Source organism: Miscanthus floridulus, chromosome 1 (genome assembly GCF_019320115.1).
Source record: "Miscanthus floridulus cultivar M001 chromosome 1, ASM1932011v1, whole genome shotgun sequence".
In the NCBI taxonomy this organism is placed as follows: Eukaryota; Viridiplantae; Streptophyta; class Magnoliopsida; order Poales; family Poaceae; genus Miscanthus; species Miscanthus floridulus.
Genome location: NC_089580.1, coordinates 37339428 through 37365542, shown reverse-complemented (window position 1 = coordinate 37365542; position 26115 = coordinate 37339428). Strand labels below are relative to the sequence as shown.

General features: G+C 45.5%; 4 protein-coding genes across 9 annotated transcripts; all 4 read right to left on the bottom strand.

The window, feature by feature from the left end:
- Nucleotides 1–294: 294 nt before the first annotated feature.
- Nucleotides 295–5051, bottom strand: LOC136479385 (uncharacterized). The gene is made up of 4 exons (XM_066477268.1): nucleotides 4719–5051; nucleotides 2182–2805; nucleotides 1721–1896; nucleotides 295–1637 (listed from the first exon to the last, which is right to left on the bottom strand). Exons 1-4 carry the CDS (start codon nucleotides 4748–4750, stop codon nucleotides 1039–1041), a joined length of 1431 nt encoding a protein of 476 aa, XP_066333365.1. The 5' UTR covers nucleotides 4751–5051; the 3' UTR covers nucleotides 295–1038.
- Nucleotides 5052–5701: 650 nt separating this feature from the next.
- On the bottom strand, nucleotides 5702–7530 carry LOC136479374 (UDP-glycosyltransferase 83A1-like). Its single transcript, XM_066477260.1, has 2 exons — nucleotides 6903–7530; nucleotides 5702–6778 (listed from the first exon to the last, which is right to left on the bottom strand). Exons 1-2 carry the CDS (start codon nucleotides 7429–7431, stop codon nucleotides 5868–5870), a joined length of 1440 nt encoding a protein of 479 aa, XP_066333357.1. The 5' UTR covers nucleotides 7432–7530; the 3' UTR covers nucleotides 5702–5867.
- Nucleotides 7531–7862: 332 nt separating this feature from the next.
- On the bottom strand, nucleotides 7863–24208 carry LOC136479352 (UDP-glycosyltransferase 83A1-like). Of its 5 annotated transcripts, XR_010764599.1 has the most exons (4): nucleotides 10745–11418; nucleotides 9885–10673; nucleotides 9687–9778; nucleotides 7863–8627 (listed from the first exon to the last, which is right to left on the bottom strand). XR_010764599.1 is itself a non-coding variant. In XM_066477247.1 (3 exons), exons 2-3 carry the CDS (start codon nucleotides 23939–23941, stop codon nucleotides 8597–8599), a joined length of 927 nt encoding a protein of 308 aa, XP_066333344.1. In that variant the 5' UTR covers nucleotides 23942–23949; nucleotides 24062–24208; the 3' UTR covers nucleotides 7863–8596. The 5 variants fall into 5 exon arrangements, 1 of the variants encoding a protein (XP_066333344.1); XR_010764596.1 differs by having other exon boundaries at nucleotides 9120–10673; XR_010764597.1 differs by having other exon boundaries at nucleotides 9687–10673.
- Nucleotides 15959–22032, bottom strand: LOC136479340 (protein MAIN-LIKE 1-like). Of its 2 annotated transcripts, none has more exons than XM_066477236.1 (8): nucleotides 21886–22032; nucleotides 18533–18605; nucleotides 17745–18419; nucleotides 17456–17650; nucleotides 17165–17373; nucleotides 16783–17077; nucleotides 16609–16707; nucleotides 15959–16523 (listed from the first exon to the last, which is right to left on the bottom strand). In XM_066477236.1, the coding sequence occupies exons 2-8, from the start codon at nucleotides 18602–18604 to the stop codon at nucleotides 16113–16115; spliced, it is 1956 nt and encodes a 651-aa protein (XP_066333333.1). In that variant the 5' UTR covers nucleotide 18605; nucleotides 21886–22032; the 3' UTR covers nucleotides 15959–16112. The 2 variants fall into 2 exon arrangements, with proteins under 2 accessions (XP_066333333.1, XP_066333338.1); XM_066477241.1 differs by lacking the exon at nucleotides 21886–22032 and adding an exon at nucleotides 18746–18882.
- Nucleotides 24209–26115: the final 1907 nt, after the last annotated feature.

Below are 26115 nucleotides of genomic sequence, written 5' to 3'. Positions count from 1 at the left end.
ACCACTATCCAAAACCGATTGTGGGGTTACTTGACTAGTTTTAAAAATTCAGGGGGTAAAAAATTCGGTTTTATAGTTTAGGGGGTGAAGTAGTCCACCCTGAATAATTGAGGATTAAGTAGACTTTTTTCTATAAACTTTAATTTTTGACGGCGATTTTTGCTGACGCTAGGATTACGCTAGTTAAAAGTTTAGTAGAGAAGTAAATAGAAGTAATTTTAAAAATATGTGCATATAAAAATTTTCAAAAAAATATCCAAATACTTTTACACAGAAAAATGATATGATTAAAAATCCTAAATTCTGGATTAACCTTAAAATTCATAGAAATTTTCGTACAGCAGGATTCTTTATGGCTTCTCATCAGAACAGAAAATTCCTCTATCCCATTCCAATTTCCAAGCCTTTGTTTCGTCCCCGGACGTGTAATTTCTGGGATGCTGGTGATTCGTTAACTCGCGTCCGTAGCTCATCTGATATAGACTGCAGGTAAATCAGACGAGTTCAGAGAGGTAATTTGAATTACAGGAATTAGAGGACTGCTGAGGCAAAATAATTCAAAGTTTTCAGCAGTTGACTGTGCTGAACACATGCACACTGTCAGAAAAGTGTTGATCTTATATTGATAAACTGAATCTGGTACAAGAATTCTGCTAATGACATCAGCATTGGACTGGCGTGATTGTTCAGGCAGTTTAAAACAAGTACAGTGATAACATGTGAAAGAACTGTATCCATACGCTGAAAGTTCAATGGAAAGCTGCAACACCTTCTCTCCACTCCAGGTTAAGGTCTATATATACTGAACCAGTTACATTGTGAACGATGAGGTCAACCATTCTATCACTTGTGTACAAAATGTGTACTCTTGTATGATATCTGACTGAAGAAACATAAAACCTGAGTATCCTAGACATCAACCAAAGTACTTCAATCACAACTTCTGGGTTGGTGGTGTTGTAAATATTAATAATCCAGACTACAAACAGATGTCAGCCAAATCAAAAACCACATCAGTACTCCTCGCCAGAAAGCTTTTCATATAAGCTCCTGTTCCTTGATGCTGGCCAATCTAACATTTTCTCGGTCACGCTTGAACACTGTATACAGTGGGGTGTAGAACATGAGGCACAGAGCAAAAGGGACAATCATCATAGTCAATAGACCTCTCGAGAGTGCATAAGCTCCGTCCACTGATCCATGCGCTAGATCAACAGCCTTCGCATTGTAGCCATAGATCTTTTCGGTCACTATGCCAACAGCAGGTGCAGCAAGTGAGCCAAACGAACCCTCAAATGCGCGGTCAAAGGCGTAGATCATTGTGCGGTGCTTGGGAGGGACTACCTCTGCGAACATGGGGTTGTTTGCACAAGTAGCGCACCAGCTTATGGTAATGCCCATTAAAAAGAGTGTGACAGCATAGGCAGACCAGTAATCAACAGACTGGGGAATGACTGTAAGGAGGATCCATGAGAAAGGGATGCCCATGAAGGCGCTAAACTGAGCGCACATGATGCGAGCAGAATCTGGATAGTATCTAGACAAGCGATCTGCTATCACACCACCTAGAAATGATCCAATGGCGCACCCAATAGCGAAAAAGCTATTCAGCGCCGCTGAGCTGCTGTTGTCAAAACCTATAAGAGTTGAAGAGTGCAAATGTTCAACTAAAGGGATACTAATCGATTGAAGTATTGAAAAGATTCCAATGCCTCCGTACCAATGAGTTCAAACCACATGGTGAAGAAAACTACAGCAGCCCATGGTAAAGAGCCAACAATGCCTTGCAACACAATGATTTGAAACGTCCGCACTTTCATTACGGATCTCGCTGCTATCCATGAATCCTTCCAGATGGAATGTGGAGGAAGGATACCATTGCTGACCAAATGTAACCTGCCATTTATATAAGATTGTATTATTACAATGATATGCAAATATACAATTCCGGTGGTACAAGGTTAAATGTTAAAGCCCACATATTATATATTGTTGTCAACGAGATCAGCTAGGAATAAAAAACATACTTTCATAAATCTTTCACTCAGATGAAACTTTTATAGCTGATAAGAAGAAAATGCAGTAATACTACTATGTCTTCCTCATAAAACTCTGTAATTTATCTTTTAAAATAGGAATAGGCAAGTCAAGATTTTTTTCCCTAAAATCAGAAGACCATACCTCTCATTGTCCTCATCACCGCCAAAATGGCTTGGAGATATTTTCCTAGGATCAACAGAGTAAAGGTATACAAGAAGTCCAATTAAGAAGCTCACAAATGCAACAGATATAAATGCAAGCCGCCATCCTGGAAAACCATAATAATCCCCTCCAGCCACGATTGTTGCCAAAACACTACCTCCTATACCACCTACTGAACCAATAAGTGCTAGCAAACCAAATCCCGCTCCGCGTGTGCCATCTTTGTAACTATCAGCAATGAAGGATTGAAGTGCTGGTATTACAATGGCAAGCCCAACACCATTAACAGCTCTCCAGAATGCAACCTGCCCAAAATACTGGCTGACACCAACAGCCCCTGTTGACAAAGCCCAGAACGCAGTCCCTATCGCAAGAACTGCAGGGCGGTCATAGTAGAGAGCAAGGACACCTGCCAAGGGAGATGCTATGGACTTCAGAAAGTTCATCAGAAATGTAAGGTACCCCAGATCAGTAGGACCAGCATCGAAAGCAGCACTGACTTCCTTGTAAACAGCTGGGAGGAGATTCTCATCAGCTCGTTCCAATATAGAAGCTAGGTTGATGAGTACAAGGGAAATGGATAACCCAAATATCTTCTTTGACCTGAAACCAGGAGAAGATATTAGAGCACGATTTCACAAGAAAAGGAGGGTAAGTGCCCTTCTATTTCAGAAAGTCACAGAATGCACATGAATCCTGTGATACTTTTGTGTCACAAAAATTGTTTCAATCTAATCAGTCAAACCAATATAACATAATTTCACTCATTGGCATGGATCTATATTGATCTAGGGAGTTCTAAATTCCAGAGTGTGATTTTTAGGGTAAGAGCTGCCAGAAAGTTGCATTGGTAGTGAAATTGTATGTTCCTAACGAATTACGTTACACTCATACCACACAAGATGGTGGCCATACGAGCCACTGGCATACTTTAATTTATTCCCTTGTTTTGAACCTAATTCATGCACTGAAATACAAGACCACAAATATGACACAAAAGATATACTGAAAATTGCTAGAGTGGCAACAGTGGTTCATAACTTTTCTGTTGAAATTGTGAAGCAATAAAAGATTTCTAATGATATGTTAGTTACATTCTAATCTAGTACCTTTGACTGAAACTTAGGTATATCTCCAGTAAAGAAAAAGTATATTAGTTACATTCTAATCAACTGAAACTTAGGTATATCTCCAGTAAAGATAAAGGCAATGTTTGGGGTAGAAACCACCTTTTTAAATGTGACCTATGATAACATCTCCTGAAAGAGTTTTATAACATCATGATGTTATCATGGTTTTAAATGTATGGTTTAGTAGATGAACCATGAATCAAAGGTGGTCAAAGTATGTCTTGGGGAATATGTCCATGTCCAAACGCCACTTCTACAAGAGGAAGTAATTAATGAGCTAGGTGCATGAAAGTTAACCTAGTGGCCAGTGATAGAATTTTCAACCAGGACCATGGGTCAGAATTTCAGCTGAAATTTCATGATCTTCGGCGATTTCGGTCCTACCAGTAATTTTGTATTTCATTCGGATGAGATTTGTTCAGATTTTCAAATTTTAGTCAAAATTTCAGTCTCGAAAATTTTGGCGATTTTCGTTCGTACCAGTTACCAGTTCCCAGTTCCCTCCAGTATTGTGTCAAACTTCCACATAAAAATATCAATAGCCAATCTGCTTGTAATATGAGATTGAGCTAACAACATCCAAAAGGAACATAGACCGGTGGAAGGATTGGAAATATTCCTACTACACTCCTCTTTCAGAAGAAGAAAAAGGGTATGCACCCAGTATCAACTCCAATCCACAGTTAGACAGTTAGAAGCTGCTTCTAGTAAACAGATGGGAGCCTCACAGGTGCTCCAGAATTGATGTAACTTTTGGTTTCGTTGGAACGTAAGCACTCCTCGTTGCTCAAGGGGATCTATCCTGAGGTCTAACCAGCATCAGTTCAGAATCTCTCTAAACATTATAACGGTGTCCTAGCGACCACATTGGCACCTTTCTGTCTCAAGATCATTGTACAGCCCTCACTTCCCCCTTTCAACTATTCCATTCAGGGAGAAATACTTTTCAAATTCGATTTAATCTTTCAAGTTCAAGCGCAGCGTGAGCAAGAATATTCCCTGAATATATATGGCAGCCAAAGGCATTGCTAAAACGCATCCGTGTGTTGTGTTGACAGGCTAAGGAATCCTCCAATCCACTCGAGGCTGAGTGGCGGAACAATCCAGCTAAATACCACCCTGAGTCAACTCTCCCCAGAAAAAAAAAATCCCTCCTTTGACCTGAATCAAGAGGGGGTTAACACGACGAACTCGACGCCCCTTGAGACGCTAGATTCGGATCCCCAGGCAAAGGACGCACTCAGCAGTAGCTGCAACAAGCAAGGCGATTCTTTTGGGCAAAATAACTGGGCCGGGAACCCATGAAACGAACGAATCGCTCAGAAAGCCGGAAGAAATGATCCATCTCTTCTCTTTCTAGGCTAGAAGGAAGAATCTGCAGCTTACCTCATGCTGCTGGAGTTCAAAAGTGCCTGCATCCAGGAGCAGGAGCAGGAGCAGAGATCCCAATAACCGCTGCTCTGCGGTTACGGCCTCGCCGTCAGCGTTGTTCGGATCTTCCGAGCTTTCTTCTCCCCGGATGTGTCGCTGGTCCAGTGGCCCGCCCGGTTGGAGGTTGGAGGAAGCTGACCCACCACGAGGGTCAGGACTGGACATCCCTTGGTTGGAAGGTTTGACCTGTGATTACTCTTTGCGTAGCCTGGGCCAGAGATTTTGGTTTGGTTTCCCTTCGTGGCAGGGTGCAATTAGCTATGATCTTATCCGAACGAGTGCCAACCAAAGGTTATTAAAATTAATTGTCATCCTAAATCAGATCAAAACTCCAAAGTTATGATCATAAATCGTAGATCATAGTTATTAGAATCCTAAAATTATATATTCTGTTCAATAGAATCATCGAAGAAAAATGAAGATCATAAAGTCATAATACTGCACCATAAAATTGTGACTTTAACAAGTACTCCTATGAGACTAACATAATGTCTCTCTTTATTTGCTCTCTATAACTTTTTTGTTTTTGTGTGTTGATTTTGATTGAGAACTCTGTTAGCTTTCCTTTTGCTAAACTTGTCCATCTGCATTCAAATTCTCGATTTGATGTGTGTGTTCTTGTTTTTATTAATTTATTATTTTAGATTTTAATAATACAACAGTCAATGATAATTTTACTAATCTCGAGATATGTCGGCTTAGTCATTCATTCGTTGATGTACCTTTTTCATTGATTATTCTATGAAGGATGCTACTTTAGTTTCATTGAGTATTGTAATGTGTAATATTGTTTAATATTGTACCATCAATGTACTTTAGTCCTGAATCATGTGATGACTTCTACGTTTCTACTGTGTAATATTGCAGATGTTGATGTACCTTTTTCATTGATTAATCTATGATGAAGGATGCTACATTAGTTTCATGTGGGATTTTTTCCCTCTAGAATTGATGGTATTGCGATATTATATTTCATATTTCTTGATATTGCGGACTGTATTTTAATAGTTGTTGAAGATATTTTTCATATGTCGTATATAATGCTGAAACATGTCTTGGACATCACGGGTAGTTATTCCTAAAAATAAACTATAACATGGACAATCACTTCCTCATAGACTCCATGAAGGTGTCGAGGTTCTTCAAAGATTGGCCCTCTGTCCCCATGCTTCTCTCTGCCAAATCCTTCAATCTTTTCATCCTTTCCTTAACACCACTATCACACATCAGGCTCTCCAGTCTCTCCATGATTCTCTCCTTGGTGACAATGCCATCACTATTATTGGGCACTATCCTTAACCCCACCCTCCACATATCACAGATATAGGCCTGGTTGGTGAACTGGTCAGTGAAGTAGGGCCAACAAAGCAAAGGCACGCCATGGCGGACGCCCTCCAACGTCGAGTTCCACCCGCAATGCGTCAAGAAACACCCGACCGCAGGGTGCGCGAGCACTTTCTCCTGCGGCGCCCACTCCACCACCTTACCCCTCCCATGGCGTGGCAAGAGATCCATGAACGCGGCGGGGAGCTCGGCCGCCAGCCCTGGCCGGAACACCCACAGGAACGGGCGGCCGGAGGCCAGCAGAGCCAGCGCGAGCTCCTGGAGCTGTGCGGGGCTCATGACCGTCAGGCTCCCGAACGCCACGTACGCCACGGAGCCATGGGCCTGCGCGTCGAGGAAGGACAAGCAGGCCTCGTCGTCGGCGCGCCAGAAGTGCCCGGCCGGCGCCTCGCTCGTCCGGCGCTGCCAGGTGCGCAGCGGGCCGATCGGGAGGATGGTGGTGGCCGCCGGAGAGTGGGGCCCGAAGATGTCTGGCTCGAGGTCCGCGAAGGTGTTGCAGAGGACGACGTCCGCCTTGACGACAGCGGCCCACGCCGTGGTGGTGAGGTAGTGGAAGACCATGCGCTCCGCGTCGCGGTTGCCCATGTAGTTCCAGGCGAGGAACACGGCGTCCATGGCCGGCATCGACTCGGCCAGCCGGAACGAGTTGTTCTCCAGTTTCACTGGAGCTCCTGCACGCACGCACATCATTTTTCAGCTCAAGAACGAAGTCAACGTCATGTGCACGTACAGTTCTGGCCATGATAAAGCCCATAACTTGTAGGTGGCCATTAATTAATGAGTATGAGGACTCACCGTCGTCATCGATGACGCCATCGCGAATGAGCTTCTTGGCGCCCAGGAGCACGGCGAGCACGGCCGCCGACGCGGGCCAGAGGGCGGCTGCCGGGAGCCCACGCCGCTTGACCGCGTCCAGCGCCCACGACATGCCGGCGTCGACCACGACGCACGTCACCCTGCCGAGGCGCTCGTCGTCGGCGTCGAGGAGCGCGTCGAGCCGCGGCGGCATGGCCTCCTGCATACAGACGTTGAGGCGGACGAGGTTGTCGCGGTCCTCGCCGTAGCCCATCCCGTCTGCGACGCCCAAGAGCCGCAGCCGGCCGTCGCAAGCCGCGGCCGCGGCGGCTCCGAGCGCTCGGCCGGCGGCGGCCACGACGACGCGGCGGTGGTTGAACTCGGTGTTGACGAAGGTGACGGCGAAGCCGCGGTCGAGGAGGCGGTCGGCCAGCTCCATGAACGGGATCACGTGGCCCTGCGCCGGGTACGGGAGCAGGAGCGCGTGCGGGTGCGGCGCCGCCGTGCGGGCGTCGTCGGCGGCGGCCATCTTTTCGTGCGCCCGGGAGATGGCGGTCAAAGCAGGCACTGCACTGGCCGGGATTCTTGTGTGAGCGTGTCCGTCTGCACGTCTCTACGATGCTGCATGATATAGGCCTTGTTTAGTTTACATCAAAATTCCAAGTTTTTTCACTCTCTCTCCATCACATCAATTTTTGGACGCTTGCATGGAGTATTAAATATAGATAAAAAAAATAACTAATTACACAGTTTAGTTGAAAATCACGAGATGAATCTTTTGAGCCTAGTTGGTTCACGATTGGACAATATTTACCAAATAAAACAAAAGTGGTACTATTCATCAGGTTGAAAAAACTTTCGATCTAAACAAGGCCATAGTGTGGTGCAGAGGCGTCCGGTCAAAGCAGACGGCTTTGCAAATTGCAACACTTGCAGGCGGCTACGGCTTGGCCGACATAATTGCGTACGTCATTGTTGCTTTTGTTTTGGAAAGTTGTACGTCATTGTTGAACTAGCGAAGCATGGAGTGTCTCATCTGCAGTTGCAGGAGGGGAGGGGACGGACAAGCTCGAACTAGAGTACTGTATGCACCTTTTAGTTTCTTTTGATCCTACCAGGTAAATGCCCGTGCGTTGCAACGGGAAGACAATTTTCAACAGCAACACAAAGAACACTCATTCAGCACGGCAAACAACATGCAAGCTTCACAGTGCATTCGAGAAGAGATATGCATGACCTGAGAAATGGTGCCCCCTTTTTCAAGAGAGCCCATGGGAAACCAACTTTGGTTGATTGGTTCATTACACCTATCATATTTGATAGCTGAGCAGACAACTGAAATATTGGTGTCCACTTTTACTAAGAATAAGTTGAACGGAAACAAAGCCATGACACTTTTTTCTTTTTGAAATACTATTAACACTCGCGCTGGGAAGTAGAACAAATATTACAATCTACATAATCTTAGCATAATCTGTTCTAGCCACATTAATGACCATGACAATAATATGATTGATAACCATCAGTGATAAAGCAAGCACCTGGGTAGTGTTCTCGTGAATGAAACAAATGTCATGTGAAAAATTACTTTGCATCTGACAAGTGTTCTCCGAGGATTTGGTTTTCTAGAACGCCATATCTATAAGTCGATAGACCAACAAGAAATAGGAAGGCCACACCTACCAGAATCTCTGCTATGATGGCTTCTTTCTAGCTTTGATTTCCCTGCAAGCAATCATGTATTGAGAACTCTGAACTAAAAACAAAATAGAACAGGACATAAATCGAATCCGACTACAAGCCAATTTGAAGCAAAACCAATCTCTGGAGCAAATAAATGGATCCTAACTTCCCAAAAAAATACAAAAAAGAAGGCCTCAAAAATGGATTTTATGAAACATACACAGATACGAGAAAAGAAATTTTAGGCACATACATAAAAATATTTGTTTGACCAATATGGTCTTGTTCTGCACACGCTAACATAGGAAACTTTCTCAAGCACCACATCCTAACATATGAAATTCTTGGCACATAAATAAATAATAATGTTGGTTGGAGGGATATTGTGAGTGCACATCAATGGATAATGTGCGTGACTTATCATGTTTCATTTTCCATCTCTAACTGTAGATTAAGCTTGCTACCACTGCCAGTATCTTGGAAAATAAAAGAGCGACTGAAACGGCAAGCAGAAACTTGAATACCAAGAGCTACCTGAGTTGGCGAGCTGCACCACGAAACGTGATGTCAATAGTGTTTGACAATCAATAGCCAGCAGGAACTGAATGTGGGAAAGGTACATGATCATGATTCCAAAGTACTTAGGATCACATTTAATTATTCCCAAAGGAAACTCAATTGACTACGTGGAGATTCTTCTAGCATGTGGAACAGCGTGAGTCACCTTATAGGCTTACATATAGCAGAAGGGTGAGTATTGAAGAAATCAGCAGGCCAACGGGCCATTCCTAGAATTGGTACATTTTGTTTACGCATAAGCATAATGCATATAGAAGGCATCACACTGTAGCTAGTAGGCCAACGGGCCATTCCTAGACTGGTATCTCTAATTAAAAACAGTTTTAATAAGGGCAGGACTGTAGCTTTATTTGTTTGTGGACATCATATTGGGCAGGCGCACAAGCCATTCCTGGACTCATATTTCTAGATTGAGGAAACACTATTGGCAGACAAGGTGGAAACAAAAGTTGTGAACACAGGAACAAATTAACTTCACGGCTATGAGACTGACAGCCACTGTACCATAGCCTGTATTTTTACCTTGCAACAGCCACATAACTTCACACCTCGAAATGTTAACTTGTTTATCTTTACTGATTTCCACAGATCCTCTGCAAATGGGTGGCTTTCTTCTGCATGCAAAACCTTTCCTAAGAAGTTAACATGGATCGTGAGAGAAAAAAGGGGAAAATATATATTATCCCTCAGGAAGGTTAGGGCATCAGAGATATTGCAGACATGTTGTTTATCCTTTGCCTTCCTCAGCAGCAAACTGATGGTGGCAGCATGCACCAACAAATGGTCGTCTCCTGGTTTCTTGGGATCAGCTATGAATGTAACACCTGGATCGGCAATCACTGAAACACAAAATGAGACATCTTATAAGTGCCCTTGATCTTATCTCCACCTGACGTCCTTCAAGCTCAACCGTACCAAGCTGCCACCAAAAGATGCTTTTAAATCTTTTTTCTATACAAAGCAAAAGAGTTAAGGATGTTTAGAAATCTGTCACTGATACTCCTAATATACTGATGTAAGCCTAGTATTTGGATAACAGTTGCTCCATCATTCCATTGTTTCTGCCTAAACTACAGATACACACATCATCAAATAGCATCACAGGAAGCAAAGGGTCGATAGAATCAGAAGGAATACATGGAAATTATTAGAGCAAAAAGTGTAGTTACAGAGACTTCCCGAAATCCTCACCTTAATACCTTATGCAGTCCTTCAATTATACACATATTGATAAAGTGACAAGTAGTGGACAATTATCACCAAAATACATAAGCATTACTCGAAAAAATGCTGAACTTTGTTAACAGGCTCTGTCAAAGCACTGTAAACATGTCTCAAGTTCACAACTGACAATATATATATATATGTTGAACTACGTTAAAATACACAGAAACAATTCGAAGAGCAAGGAAACCTTTCCATGCAGCTGCCATGTTCTCCATAGTTACGAACAGTCGATTTTAACCACCTGCCAACCAGCAGTGCCATGGACAAAGAGGACAACAACGCCTAAATACAGAAGAAGTAGAGTTTATGGAACACTTGAACAAACCAACAAAAAAAGAGGCAAAAAAAATTACCATGCGGGCATTTCATCGAACACATGGCAGGCGTCGTCCATGTCGAGCTCGAAGCCAAAATCAGGCTCGCGCCGGCAACGACCCGGACATCCCATTTCACAAACGGCTGATGGCCTAGCCGTAGAGCCGCTCGCAGCAGGTGGTGCGAGCTCCTGCTGCCACCGCTGCCGCACGGGGGCCGGCGGCGACCCGGGCACCTGCGACCAGCGTTTCAGCAGCCGGTGGCGTTGGGCGGGCGGGTGGAGAAACGGCGGGATGGACGGGGAGGACTTGAGGTGAGGCGCCGGAGGATGTAGAGGAGACGGCGAGGCGGCAGTGGATGGGGAAGGGTGCGCGATGCGAGGTGGACAGCGGCAGATGCCGAGCGGCGTTGCCTTGACCGCTGCCGTCCTCGCCGAGGCCCACCAGCACCTCGCGCGCTGAGCAGGACTGCGACGGCGACAACGACGGCGGAGGCGAGCCAAGTGCGGCGCGCAAGGAGGACGGCTGGCGAAGGCGAAGGCGAGTGCGAGTGCGAGTGCGCAGGCGAGGCCGCGAGGGGCAGCGGCGCGTGCGGAAAGCCTCCGGGTGGGCCCGGTATCGAGGGAAGCCTGGGAACGCCCGACGGTAATTTGTCGCGGTGGGTTTCGTTCTGCCGTTGACGATTGCGCCCTAGTTGTAGAGAGATACGTGCCAGGTTCGCTTCGCTCGCCAGCCGAAACACTGTTCTGTTCTGCCTAATTTGATGTAAAAAGAAAATACTGTTCTAACAAAAAAAATAAGCTGAAAAATACAGATTATAAGAGAAACGACCCGGGCGTATTACTACGTTGATCAAGTGAGGTTAATGAGGTTGAACCGGTCTTAATTAGCCACTCACTCTGGAATTCCTCGTTGTAGACTCATGCATCGCTATCCATAGTACGTCGAGCAGGTGAAATTTTCGTATTTTGATCTCTTTTGAAAACAATTTCTAGAAAAATACCAACGCCAAAACAATTTCTGAAAATAGACCATTTTTAGGCGTCTTAGCACATGACGCCGAGATATGAGGCTCGGCGTCGTGTCACACCACGCCGAGGCTCTGCCACGTCACGGACGACCGGGGTCGTCGTCGCCACGTTGGCGCGTGGGTCCGAGACGTCGGCGTCTTGTCAGCCGACGCCAAGTGCCCAACATCGGCGCGGTCGGACAGAGCGCCGAGCTCTGGCCCCATCCGGAGCGCGGCCCAGGCGGCCCAACAGAGGACGGTGGTCCAGAAGCTCGGCGTTGGGTCACTTAACGCCGAGCCTCCAGACCTCGGCGTGATCCGACTCAACGCCGAGGTCTGGACCCTTTAGGCCGCGCCGAGGCCCCTTCTTCTTCTTCCCTCCCTTCCTCCATTCCCCCACGGCTCCCAAATCCCCCACGGCCCCCACGAAACTCTAACCTCCAAAATCGACCCCCGGTGCCCGGATCTCGTCTCCCGAAGCTTCCTCGAGGTAATGGTCCCTGCCCTCCTCCATTCTATCCGCGTAGATGTGCTTACATTGTCCCTAATCATTTGGAATCATGGTTGTTTGGTGATTTGGTATATTTGTGTATGCATTTGCAAAATGTATGGCTTAGGATGATTGAGTGCATTGTTGTTTAACTGTTATATGTGATGAACATGTTAGGTTAGTTTAGTTTCTAGTTATTTTGGTCATTAGGGTTATTTGTTTATTATAGGTGTCATTAGGGTTAGTTATTTGTTGGTCATTAGGGTTACTATGTATTTTATTAATTTGTTGGTCATTACATTTCAATTTGTTATGACCAAGACGTTTTCTTCGTAACGTTAGGATGCCAAGACGTGGTAAAGCTCGTATTCCAAGGTAATCCCAATGTTTATTCATTATCTGTGCAACAAATAGAAAACCCTAGGTTTAGGTTTGGTTCTCCGTTAATATGACTAAATTCTTTCAATTGTAGCTATGGTCGCCAGAGGGCAAATCCCTACGACCTAAAGCCTCTGCCTGAAGGTGTTCCTCGACCAATGTGCTTTTGTGGTGATCCTTGCAAGGTAGACATCTCTGAAGATGAGGAAACATATAGGCAGAGGTACTGGATGTGTCCCAATTATGCATGGGAACCTACAAAGCAACAACGCCGTGCATCGTTTGTGAGGAATTTTTATTTTGTTAATTAATTTTCTTGTGATATTAAGTATTGCTTATTTATTTGTTTTGTAACAATTTGTTTTTCTTGCAGACCGTTCCACCACTGTGTGACTTTGAGCAGTGGATTGACACTGAGATCAAGGAGTCGGACAAGCAGCGTCTAGAAGGCCTGAAGGAGTGGGATGCGGAGGTTAAGGAGAGGTTTGAGCAGAGACGCAGACTGGAGGCTATAGAAAAGGAGCATAAGGAAGAGGAGGAAAGGAGGCGTGTTGCTGCGTACCGGGCGGAGAGGGAGAAGAAGATTGAGCGTGTGCGCCGAGCGAAGGCAGCGATGGAGGAGAATCCCGATGCCGAGAGGAAGGGAAAGTGGCCTCGTTGCACTCAGTAGGTATTTGGTTCATTCACGAGCGATGTCGTGTAGCCCTGGACTTTTTTTACTATGTTGTAATGCACTCTGCTTTTATTTCAGATGAACTTATTCCCTGGAATTTTTTTATTATGTTGTAATGCACTATGATTTTATTTCAGATGGTCTTATGCCATGTACTTCGTTAACTATCCGAAGACTGTAGTGGTACTGTTTGTATAACTGAAAAGACTACTTGTGTTGTTGCAGTCACTGAAAGGGCTACAAGTACTGTTGCAGTCACTGAAAGGGGTACTAGTCTATTTGAAAACTCACTGAAAAGCCTAGATTCGTTTACTATTGTATCTGTAGACGCAATGAATTAATATCAGAGTGATGTACTGCATTAAGATGTAGTGACAAAACACAGGTGTAGCCTTTTCAGATGAAATGACCAGTCATGGTTGTAGGCTTTTCAGATGAAGCATCTAGCCTTTTCAGATTCAATAAATGAGTAGGCACACATGTTTTTTGTCACGTAGCATTCATGGTGAACCTGCCTTCATATCTATATATAGTGCTCCATGTCTTGCTCCACATCCACACAACTTGTTTTCTGGTTTAGTTTTAGCAAATGTCGAGCGGAGGTTCCTCGAGTGGAAAGGGTTTAGGTGGAGGGAGAGGAAAGGGGGTGAGGAAGGGACCTCCGATTGTGTGGGAGGGTTCTCTGGGTCCTGATTCTTTTGAAGAAGCAATAGAGGAATTTCCTTTGGAGAGGAAGAGTGACTTCACCCGTGAGAGACCTCTTAGATCATACGATAAGCGCATTGAAGATTGGCCAAAATGCCGCCACGGTTTGGATTGCGTTGTGCAGATGTACAACGACTGTGACGGTGGAGGCCGTCGTTTCTTCAGATGCCCGCGAGGATTTGTATTGCCTTTGAACTCTCTCCTTTTTAAGATTTGCATGTAGTTTCTAGTAGTACTTATTGGTAGATGGGTTTTCAGGATTCAAGCTGTCCAGATAACTGTGGCTTCACTAGATGGGTCGACCCTCCTCCTATCTATCCCCATCAACAGTACATCACATATCTACAGGGACGCATCTTTGACCTAGAGTATGGCCCTGGAGGTGGTAACAGGGACAAGTCGGACGACGACAACAGCAATGATGCAGAGGAGGCACTATGCAATAATCCGTACTGCGAGTGCACGAACCATAAGAAGGATGGACCTCCTTCTCCACCGCCACCGCCACCGCCACCACCACCGCCTCCGTCAACTGGATCATACTATGGGGAAGGCGCAACTCAGTTCAATATGTGGGAGCATTATTAGGACCAACATTTGTTAGTCAATCCGAATGTGGAATGCTTGTATGAGTTGTTCTTTTCAATCTCGTAAGGCATGCTAGGTTTAGCTTGCAACATGCCATTGTTAGTTTTTATTTGAGTGTGTTCCCTTTGTAATGTCTGTATCACTTGTTTCTTTCAATCCCCTAAGACATGCTAGGTTTAGTTTGCGACATGCCATTGTTACTTTTGATGTGAGTGTAATCGTTGTGCCTCCGCTATTTCATAAATTGCAGTTTACCTACCTCTAAGTTTCATGTACTATGGTTGATTCCCAAACTGAATAAAAAGATTTGAGTCTCCCTAAAAATAGGGGATTGAAATCGAACCAACAATCGGTTTTTCCTGCAGGAACAAATATACAAACATAAATATAACTTGTCTACTCTTATTAGTATAACTCGTGTTAGTCGAAGAGGAATCGTTGAGAAAGATTTTTCATTTGAATCATGCAAATAGGATCGCAACATATACCAAATGGATTGGGTCGGCGTTTACATGTTGAGCTGAGGCTCCCCTAGGGTTTGGGGTGTGTGAGGTGGGCTGAGCCTCGACGTTGAGTCGGCCCACGCCGACCCTAGGGTTTGGCGGCCGTGTGTGAGGTGGGCCGAGGCTCGGTGTTGAGTCGGCCCACGCCGACCCTAGGGCACGCCGACCCTAGAGTTTGGCGGCCGTGTGGTGGGCTGAGGCTCGGCGTTTAGTCGTCCCACGCCGACCCTAGGGTTTGGCTCGGCTTTCTGCGAGTTGGGCTGAGGCTCGGCGTCGAGGCGGCCCACGCCAACCCTAGGGTTTGGAAACGGCCGTGGCCCGGTTTGGGCCGAACCTCGGCGCTTAGTCATAACGCGCCGAGCTTGGGCACCTCGGCGCTTCGATGCAAGGGTTTCCAGGAAGCACCAGGGGTCGGCGTGAAATGACTAAACGCCGAGCTTGGGCACCTCGGCGCTTCGGTGAATTGCTTTCCAGTACGTACCAGGGGTCGGCGTCAAATGACTAAACGCCGAGCCCCTGGGTTCACCAATATATCATCTCTTCTTTGCGTGCTTCGTCCCCTTTGCGTCCCCTTCGCTAGCTCCCCGACTCTCCTAACATGTCACCGTGGATCTTCTTTGCGTGCTTCGTCCCCTTTGCGTCCCCTTCGCTAGCTCCCCGACTCTCCTAACATGTCACCGTGGATCTTCTTTGCGTGCTTCGTCCCCTTTGCGTCCCCTTCGCTAGCTCCCCTAGGATGGGGACGATGACACCCCTTCTTCCTTGTGAGTTGCGACGGAGGCCCTTAATAGCTGGAAACATGAAACATGGCGACGTTCCACACATTCACATAACACATGACCACACCGACAGACACATTCATTCAACATCCGTACATACAAAGGTCCAACACATTAAGCATCCAACATAGTCCAACACATTCAACATCCAACATAGTCCATACATATGTTTCATCAATCAACAAACATAGTCCAAAACATAGTACAAGGTCCAATGCATACATAGTCCATGCACAAAATAAAGCATATGAAGTCTTTGGATCTTTTATCGCTCCTTCTACCTTAACGTGGACGGCGAGCGTAACGCTTTCCCCTCCCAAACGGATAGGTACCTGGAGTGTACCTGTCCACTGGTCTGAGCGTCCTATGTGGACGTCCAGAACCGGAGGGGCCTTGAGTTCCTTGGGGTGCATCTCCAAGCTGGGACATGCCAATCTCATCGTACTCATGATCATACTCTCCCTGTCCTTCATCAACTTCATCATCATAATGACCATGTCCTTGACCACCCTCTGTAGTAGTTGTTGCACCATGTGAAGAAGAAGTCATGCCACCATGTGCACCATGTGAAGATGAAGTCCCTCCAACATGTGCAGTAGAAGGTCCAGCACCAAGCTGTTGTGGGACTGCCACATCCGGGGAACGTCTACATCCAAGGCGTGCAGCTACCTTTCGTAGGCGATGCATGGCACGCTGCATTTTGAAAGCACTATTAGTAAGTGGGGTTGGTCGCAAAACTATATAAAGATGTAACATCAACTGAATGAGAGAAGACTACCTGAATGTGTTGTCGTAACATGGAGGCCTCATCAGGATCGCCCACAGGAATCATCAATGCCCTTCCTTGGTCGGCCACTGTCCTCATTATCTCCATGCTCTATGCAACAAAAACAATAATTTATGTCTCTATCACAGTAAAGACCTCAGAGATTGAAATAGTTGTATCACTTACAGCTCTGGCTAACGCAGGGGCGATCTCAACTTGCCTGCCTTCTCGGGTAGCTTGGTCATATGGGTTGTTGCCCTCATCCTCGCTCGCAATGTCAGCAATGTCTTGCTCCGTCCAAGCGGGCCTCAATTGAAGCCTTGTTCGTTGACCAAACCAAACAAGGTAATCATGGAATGCCTTGTCACGATGGACGGCGTGGATGCCCATGTTGTTCTGCTCCATCAACATCCACTCATCAATGTAGCGATGGTGCTCCAGCTGCCAGTTGGTGATCTTCTTATTTTTTTGTCTGTTGAACCTACAAATTTTACACCAAATCGGCAATATGAAGGCCTACTCAATGATTCTTTCATGTGAAACGAACAAAATATTGTATGTTACGTACTTGTGGAGCTGCCAACCGGTGGAGAAATCATCGGGCGGAGAAGGCTGCAGCCTACCAAACTGCCGTGCTACACGGTGAGGGAGATGGTACTCAACTGCATAGAAACAAATAAGGGGGGTCCTCATCGTCCAGACGTCCTCGTCTGCCATGCACAAGTCGCTCAAGTTGAGATCCGTTACTTGCCTCCGCCGATATGGGCTCCATTGAACCTGTACACAACGTCGTCATCAACTAGTCGACGCTCAATTTGTGCACTTATCCTCGATTAGGGCAAAAGGGTGGGAAACTTACATGCTGTGGCAAAAGGGTGTCCAGCTCGTTGGTGAAGCTGATGTATGCGTGGCGTGACACGTGGTATGTTCCATGGGCTCGCTCGTAGAGGTGTGCCACGGTAGGGGCGACAACTGCGTCTCCTTGAGGAAACCAAGGTTGTGGGGGATCAAGCTGATGCGGTCTCCCAACTGGAAGCCTCTCCCACATCCAAATCTGCAAAAAAAGAGTGGAAACATGAATGTTAATCACTTTTGTTAAGAAAATACATTGAATTGTAGTGGTAACTTGTACAACTTTGCTTTATTACCTGCAACAGTGTGATGCAGCCTGACATTGTAGCGTGCGAGCCTCCAGGACGGCGGCAAGCCTCGCAAAGCTGACGGTACAGGAAGGCAAGTATAGCCGAGCCCCAACTCCTATTGCCGGCATCCTCCCAGTTCAAAAGGCACGGAATGTACATCCAGGACGCCGTGTCTCCAGTGCCGTCAGGGAAGAGAACCGTACCTAACATGTGGAGGACATAGGCCCGACAGTAGTATGTCACGGTCTCGGCGTCTACGTTGGGTGGGCACTCCCGAAACTGCTGACGAAGCCACCTCAGGGACACCCCACTGCTGCGCCGTTTCTTGCCAGCCTCAACTGCCGCTAGGGGCCGTCCCAAGAAGTGCTCAACCCGCTGCTGCCATCCTTCAGACTCCGTGTCTCCTGTCACTGGGAATCCTCGGATTTTGACTCCAAGGATCATGGCAACGTCCTCGAGAGTGACCGTCATCTCCCCGCATGGTAGGTGAAAGCTGTGTGTCTCCGGACGCCACCGATCTATCAACGCCGTCAACGCCGCTGGGTTGAAAGGTGGCGTGCCTCGACGACAAACACGAGCAACGGTAGCAAGGTTCGCCACCTTCAGGAGGGGCGTGTACCTCTCGTCGTAGACCATGGTCGTAGAGGCCTCATGTGTCATTGGCCTCAGCACATTCAAAACCTGCAAAAAAAACAAGCATGAAAAAGTATTAGTGCATGTCACTTTATAAAGAGCATGGACTATAGAGCAAAACATGAACAATGCAGTGTTTTCATACGAATTGTTGAATATACCTCTCCGTTCTCGATCCTCCGAGCCCGGTGGTGCTCATCGAACCTTGGATCAAGAAGGGGGAACCGATCCATCCTGCAACATAAGCAATGACAAACCATTAGTGTAAGTTAAAGCATGTGTATGTGGTACGAAGTAACATAAAAATAAAAAAAACAAAAGTAAACCAATGTACCATTACACAAAGCAATTCTAGTAGCTAGCTTGATGGATACCTGTTGTCTAAGTAGTTCAGGACATTTTCTCTTATTGTGGCCCGGCTTATGGCAACCAGAGCAACGGCTCTTTTGGGTGTCCTCTACAAAATGTCTCCCAACCTTACTCGTGGTTGATCTACCTTTCGTGGCTCGGTCCATGTCCATCCTGAACCGCTTCCGCCGCCTAGGTCCTCTACTCTTCCAGAGTAAACCAAGATCAGCCACATACTTGGGGCCATCATAAGTAGGCCATTGACTCTCGTCAAGATATGGCTCGAACTTAGGATTCCAGGTGCTCATTAGGTTCCTCAAAGAGAACTCCGCGGCCATACGGGGAGGGACCTCAGGGTCAACACGTCTAAGGCGACAGGCTGTAATCATGTGGGAGCAAGGCCTATGGTATATGATCGGTTTTCCACACGTACACTTGTTCTCATTGATCACTACTTTATGTTTTCGAGCACCACGGTCTTCACCACCAATGTTAGTTCCGCCACCCTCTAGAATCTCATATCCATGGTTGATCGGATCGAAACATGAACCCTTCTGTCGTTTAGACTTTTTCTTTGAGAAAGCTAGTTCCTGAGATGCTAAAAGTGGCCAAGCTTTGCCTGCTGTCCATAGAGACCTCGCATGCTTCTTCCTCGAAACGAACCAAGAATTCAACTTGTAGAAGGTGAATGAGGCAATAGCAGTCACAGGCAGACCACGACAACCTCTTAGAAGGCTGTTGAACATCTCTGCCATGTTACTAGTCATGAAGCCCCATCTCCAACCACCCGTGTCATATGCAAGTGACCACTTATCCTTCGACGCCATCAACTCGCTCAAGAATTGCCTGCCATCAACATTTGTGGCTAACTTCAGGGCATCTAACTTATCTTTGAATAATTGAACCTCTTGCTGCCTGCAAACCTCCTCAAATAATTTGAAGTTGTCCTTTGTGTGATCACGCCTTATAAGATTCTGAGCAAGGTGTCTGGTGCACCACCGGTGATGTATTTTGCCGTAACCAGGAATCTCTTGTTCTACGGCATTCAGAATGCCAGCATGCCTATCGGATATCACACAAACATCACGTCCCAGACCAATTACCACTTGTCTTACTAGCCTGAGAAACCAACACCAACTATCCGTGTCCTCCTTCCGAACAATCGCAAAGGCCAATGGCACAAGCTGGTCCTCTGCATCTGTCCCAATACAAATAAGCATTGTGCCTTCAAATTTCCCTGTAAGAAAGGTCCCGTCAATTGAGACGACGGGCCTGCAATGCTTGAATGCTTCGATACTCTGCCCGAACGCCCAAAACGCCCTTCCAAATACCTGGCTACCATTCCTTGTTTCACCCTCCTTAGGTAAATACTCGAAGTGCATCCCAGGATTTACGGCCCTCATTGCGTTCAACATTACAGGGAGGCGCTCATAAGCTTCTTCCCAATTTCCAAATATTATTTCCAGTGCACGCTGCTTTGCCCTCCATGCTTTCCCATACTTGACATAGTAATTATACCGTTGGAAGATGATCTCAACCAATGCAGACACCGTAATGGTTGGCATATGCTTCACCACGGGGCATAATTGCCTTGCAATGAACCTAGAATTGAGCTGCAGATGGTTCTCTTCTGCCTCAGCAGTGGCACAAACATGTGGTTGCTTCACTGAGGTAATCTTCCATTTGCCTGCCTTCGTCTTCCTAGCACATACTCTCCAACCACACTGTTGTTCTTCACAAGCAACAGTGTACCTCTTCTCCTTGAATGAATTGATGACCCTAAAAGGTCGGTTGTGTACAATGGAGTACTCTTGCAACCATGATTTCAACTCATCCATAGTAGTAAACAATATGCCCTTCCGTATGATGAGGCAACCGCTAACATCAGGCACAGTTGTATCACTTTGCCCACCATCAGCTACTGCCCTATGACCATGGCTAAGGTCCTCGAAATCACCAACTAGTGGATCTCTCCAAGGCAAGACCCTAGACAATATCTCTATTTCCCTTAAATTCAGACGACCAACAGGGCGATCGTCATCAGAGTCTTCGGCTATCTCCTCTACGAAGGACTCATCATCTCCAGCTATCTCCATGTCAAAACGGTTCGTAGCCCTAGCATCACCAAAGTCTTCTTCACTACTAAGATCATCTTCGTCGCTAAGCTCATCCTCAATAGAAAAGTCTCCGCTAGCATCGTCCAAACCTTCTTCTGCATCAACAATTACATAATCATCATCATCTTCATCACTATCATGATTGCCCTCACCATCGGCAACCGGATTCTCTTCCTCATCTCCACCGTAGCCTAGTTGTGTGACAAGTATTTCTTCTTCAGGCAAAGGACCATAACCTATGTGAGCGGGGGAAGATGGCCATGCTTCGAAGTTATCATTTCCTAAGCCAGACTCCTTACTTACTACTAAATCCAAAGATCGCACTTCTGAGGCCAATACAACTGCCTTGTAATCATTCCATTCAGACTCGTTTGTAATTTTGAGCAACCGCTTGATCCGAGGACCCTTCGACGACCCAACATCTATGACACCTTCAAACTGAACATGCACGTCTCCTTCATTCCAGCCTAACTTAACCTTCACTCGCTCCACTAACTGGGTCAAAGATGGTGTTTCAGAAAAAATCAACAACTCCTCACACATGTCCAGAAATTCCAAACTATCATCTCTTGTCCTAACAATACGGCCTCCATGATGCAACCTCACTAATTTATCCATCTACATCCATCACACAACAAGTAGTGTAACATATGAATATATTTCAATCCAATAAGTAGAAACTAAAATATATCATTTCATCGTTTTTCAACCCCAACAACATAATCATTTCTACTCATAACAAATTGAAATGTAATGACCAACAAATTAATAAAATACATAGTAACCCTAATGACCAACAAATAACTAACCCTAATGACACCTATAATAAACAAATAACCCTAATGACCAAAATAACTAGAAACCAAACTAACCTAACATGTTCATCACATATAACAGTTAAACAACAATGCACTCAATCATCCTAAGCCATACATTTTGCAAATGCAAACACAAATATACCAAATAACCAAACAACCTTGATTCCAAATGATTAAGGACAATGTAAGCACATCTACGCGGATAGAATGGAGGAGGGGAGGGACCATTACCTCGAGGAACCTTCGGGAGCCGAGATCGTGGCACCGGGGGTCGATTTTGGGGGTTAGGGTTTGGTGGCGGCGCGGGGGTGAAGAGGAAGAGAGGGAGGCCGGCGGTTTCAGAATGAAGGGAGGAAGAAGAAGGGGCCTCGGCGCGGCCTAAAGGGTCCAGACCTCGGCGTTGAGTCGGGTCACGCCGAGGTCTGGAGGCTCGGCGTTAAGTGACCCAACGCCGAGCTTCTGGGCCACCGTCCTCTGTTGGGCCGCCTGGGCCGCGCTCCGGATGGGGCCAGAGCTCGGCGCTCTGTCCGACCGCGCCGATGTTGGGCACTTGGCGTCGGCTGACAGGACGCCGACGTCTCGGACCCACGCGCCAACGTGGCGACGACGACCCCGGTCGTCCGTGACGTGGCAGAACCTCGGCGTGGCGTGACACGACGCCGAGCCTCATATCTCGGCGTCATGTGCTAAGACGCCTAAAAATGGTCTATTTTCAGAAATTGTTTTGGCGTTGGTATTTTTCTAGAAATTGTTTTCAAAAGAGATCAAAATACGAAAATTTCACGTCGAGCAGCCACTGTCATATGGAGGGCGTGCGACGCAACCAGGTCATCCAACGAGGCCACGAGGGCTATTTATACCTGGACATAGTTTAACTGGCCTCATGCTTGCTCTCCATGTGACAGTGGCTTAATTAAACTCTCTAGCCATAGTTTAACCTCTCTAGCTTGGGCCATTTTCTTTATTTCCTTTTTGTTTCTTGAATCCCCCTTTTAATCTCTCTGGCTTAAACTGTTTGTGTACTGTTTCTTTTAATAAATGCTTCCCCCCTCCCCCTTTTCCTAGAAAAATAAGACGGTCGAACTCTCGATTCACATTATTTGTTGGATATAAAATAAATATCATAACCAGTGGATTATGCGATGACTATTTAACTGAAGTTTTGTCAAAGAAACTAAAATCGATCGCAAAAGTGCTAAACTTCGTCAAGGAGATGAATAGCTAACTTTGGCTTCTAAATTTCTTTACTTTCCTGTCGGTTTTTTTCTTTTAGAATTGATAGTACTGAGATATTTTCTTTTCATATTTCTTGATATCTATTGCCATTGAACGTCTAGGCAATAGTTTCTTTCCAAAAAACAAACAAACAAACCATAATGCTATAAACTCACCTTCTCATAGATTCCATGAAGGCGTTGAGGTTCCTCAAAGATTGTCCCTCTTCCCTCATGCTCTTCTCTGCCAAATCCTTTAATCTTTTCAACCTTTCCTTGACACCACTATCACCCAATAGGCTCTCCAATCTCTCCAAGATTCTCTCTTTGGTGACAATGCCATCATTGCCCTTGGGCACCACCCTTAGGCCCACCCTCCAAATATCACAAATATATGTTTGGTTCGTGAACTGGTCTGTAAAGTAGGGCCAACAAAGCAAAGGCACACCATTGCGGATGCCTTCCAATGTCGAGTTCCACCCGCAATGCGTCAAGAAACACCCAATTGCAGGGTGTGCAAGCACACACTCCTGCGGTGCCCACTCCACCACCTTACTCCTCTCATGATGTGGCAAGAGATCCGTGAACGCAGTGGGGAGCTTGGTTGTCAACCCAGGCCTGAACACCCATAGGAATGGGCGAGCGGATGCCAGCAGAGCCAACGCGAGCTCCTGGAGCTGCGCGGGGCTCATGACCATCAAGCTCCCGAAGGCCACGTACACGACAGAGCCATAGGGCTGCGCGTCCAAGAAGGACAGGCAAGCCTTGTCGTCAGCGCGCCAGAAGTGCCCGGCCGGCGCCTCGCTCGTTAGGCGCTGCCAGGTCCGCAGCGGACCGATAGGCAGGATGGAAGAAGCTGGGGAGTAGGGGGCGACGATGTCCGGCTCGAGCTCCTCGAAGGTGTTGCAGAGGACGACGTCCGCCTTGGCAACAGCGGCTCGCGCGGTGGTGGTGAGGTAGTGGAAGATCATGCGCTTGGCATCGCGGTTGCCTATGTAGTTCCAGGCTAGGAAGACAGCGTCCATGGCCGGCATGGACTCGGCCAACCGGAATGAGTTGTTGTCCAGCCTCATTGGAGCTCCTGCAAGTCCGTAAAAGATTGAAGACTATATATTATATCAATACAACTGGGAGTCTCCACACTCACTGAGGGGTCTATAAATTATGAGATCAATAAAAAAACAAGAACCTACGTCATTGGGTTAAGGGTCATCATACATCTGTGTTAACCCAAAGAAGTCATGCCTAATTAATACAGCCAAAAACTTATAATTAGGAAAAAAGAAAGAATCTACATCGTTGGATTTTTATGATTTAACAAGTTAGATTAAATCAAAGAGTCTATGTCTAATACAACCACAAGGTTAATAAAAATAGAAAAGACCCACACCATCGGATACTATGATGATCTAACGTCTTGAATTAAATCAAAGTGTCAATGCCTAATACAATTACAAGACTATAATCGAAAAAAGAGCCTACACCGTTAGATTTTATGATAATTTCACGGCTTAAATTAACAAGAAAATCAATGCTAAAGAAATGATAAATAATATTATATTTTCATACAAGTTGTAAAGAAATATATCTAAATATAGATTTCATGTAAAACATAGTTAGAGAAGACAAAATTATGAATCAAAAACTACAAAACGTTAATAATTTGATCTCAACATGAATGTAAAGAAAAAAAAACCTACTCAAGTAGTCCATATAATATAATTATTAAACAGTTAAATTCAAAACTAAACTTTATAGATAATTAGTAAAAAAATTCCATACGTTTGACAAGTACATCAATAAAAATAGTGTATTAATAAGTAAGACTACCAAATTGATTATATAAATCTATATTATAGCGATCTAGATTTATCAAAAGATATAGGAAAAATAAACAAAGACTCTAACATAGATAGCATTGGTATGGAAAGAAGTAGTAGTTGTGTAGAATTCAATCACCGTTTTTACTTGGATTTTCCCATATATGGTAATAAAAATAGAGGAAACCACAGGAACATCATGGGACGGATTACAAGCATGCCTATGAAAGAACCGTAGAAGCACTTTGGATTCACATGCCACTTCTTTCTCATCCACCGTGCTTTATGCCTTGCTATATCAATATGTTTTATGCTGGATGGATCAGCTTGTGTGATGTTGATCAATATTGCAGACGTACAGGTGGCTTTCACTTCCAAATGCTGAAACAGGTAATGAAAGATCATATGTGCATTTAGCTAAATTTTGCATTTGCATAGGCCTTTGAGGTTCAAATTTATTGGTTTGGTTGCTACTTCATATCAATTTCGACAAGCCATTTCCCCCTGTTTGCGTGGCCGAAGGTTTTGCATCTCTAATGACATGGAGAAATGGGGGGGGGGGGGGGGGGGGGGGGGAGGGGGAGACCAACCAAAAATGTGTTGATTACAATGATCTTGGATCAAACCACGACTTTCATGGCAGTGTCCTAGGGGAGGAACAAATTCATATGTCCGATATTATGACCAATTAACGAAAACCACATTGGCTTTTCATACCCTACTTGTAACTGTTAATCAATTCTCTGATGTGCATGCGTGAAAAGCTCATAGCAAAGCAACGTACATCGTTTTGATTTCTCCTTCATGAAAAGCTTGTCACTAGCCAAAATAAATGGATCGCATTATTGTTGACAACAACGTAGTAGAGTGGCATGGTTAGCATTAGCAAGTATGAAATCGGCACATCACCGGTGTTATAAGGTGATATAAAAATAAATTCAGAAAAGAGTTAAGGGACTAAACAACTTGTGAGAGGCTTGCACAACAAGCACCACCATGGGTACTAGTGGGATAAAAAGATGAGAGAGAGACAGACAAAATAGTTTTAAGACAAGAAATTTATCGATCGATGTTCGTTTCGCTGAAATTTGGCTGCTGTTAATGCTTATGCTGGTTTGTTGGGAAAGAAAAACATTGTTCGTTCGCTGAAAAATACTGCTGAAATAGTGGTGCGGAATAGGGCGAATAGCTATATGGAGTTTGTGCCGTGGATGCTGTGACAGAACCGCCCAATTTATACAAGATCAAGTACGGTTGTCCCCGCTAACACGTTGACACACCCATACTTTCACTCATATAAACCCGGTAGTCCGCCGAGTGTCCCGAAAGACCTTGGTAAATCAACATCACAACCAAGATCGCGTGATTAAGCAAATACACATCACATACATCGGGTTGCAGCGGAAATAATATTACAAAGGAGTTAA

Excerpts from the sequence above, each read along its gene's own strand:
- LOC136479385 (XM_066477268.1), bottom strand. The coding sequence starts at position 4,750 with ATGCAGGCACTTTTGAACTCCAGCAGCATGAG. Across the intron at positions 2,806-4,718 it reads TTGAACTCCAGCAGCATGAG|GTCAAAGAAGATATTTGGGT; the intron begins GTAAGCTGCAGA and ends TCCTGGTTTCAG. Across the intron at positions 1,897-2,181 it reads GGTGATGAGGACAATGAGAG|GTTACATTTGGTCAGCAATG; the intron begins GTATGGTCTTCT and ends TATAAATGGCAG.
- LOC136479374 (XM_066477260.1), bottom strand. The coding sequence starts at position 7,431 with ATGGCCGCCGCCGACGACGCCCGCACGGCGGCGCCGCACCCGCACGCG. Across the intron at positions 6,779-6,902 it reads TGGCGTCATCGATGACGACG|GAGCTCCAGTGAAACTGGAG; the intron begins GTGAGTCCTCAT and ends GCGTGCGTGCAG.
- LOC136479340 (XM_066477236.1), bottom strand. The coding sequence starts at position 18,604 with ATGGATCGGTTCCCCCTTCTTGATCCAAGGTTCGATGAGCACCACCGG. Across the intron at positions 17,374-17,455 it reads ACACCCTTTTGCCACAGCAT|GTTCAATGGAGCCCATATCG; the intron begins GTAAGTTTCCCA and ends CGTTGTGTACAG. Across the intron at positions 17,078-17,164 it reads ACCGGTTGGCAGCTCCACAA|GTTCAACAGACAAAAAAATA; the intron begins GTACGTAACATA and ends TAAAATTTGTAG.
- LOC136479352 (XM_066477247.1), bottom strand. The coding sequence starts at position 23,941 with ATGAGGCTGGACAACAACTCATTCCGGTTGGCCGAGTCCATGCCGGCC. Across the intron at positions 8,628-23,045 it reads TTCATGGAATCTATGAGAAG|GGAAATCAAAGCTAGAAAGA; the intron begins GTGAGTTTATAG and ends GATTGCTTGCAG.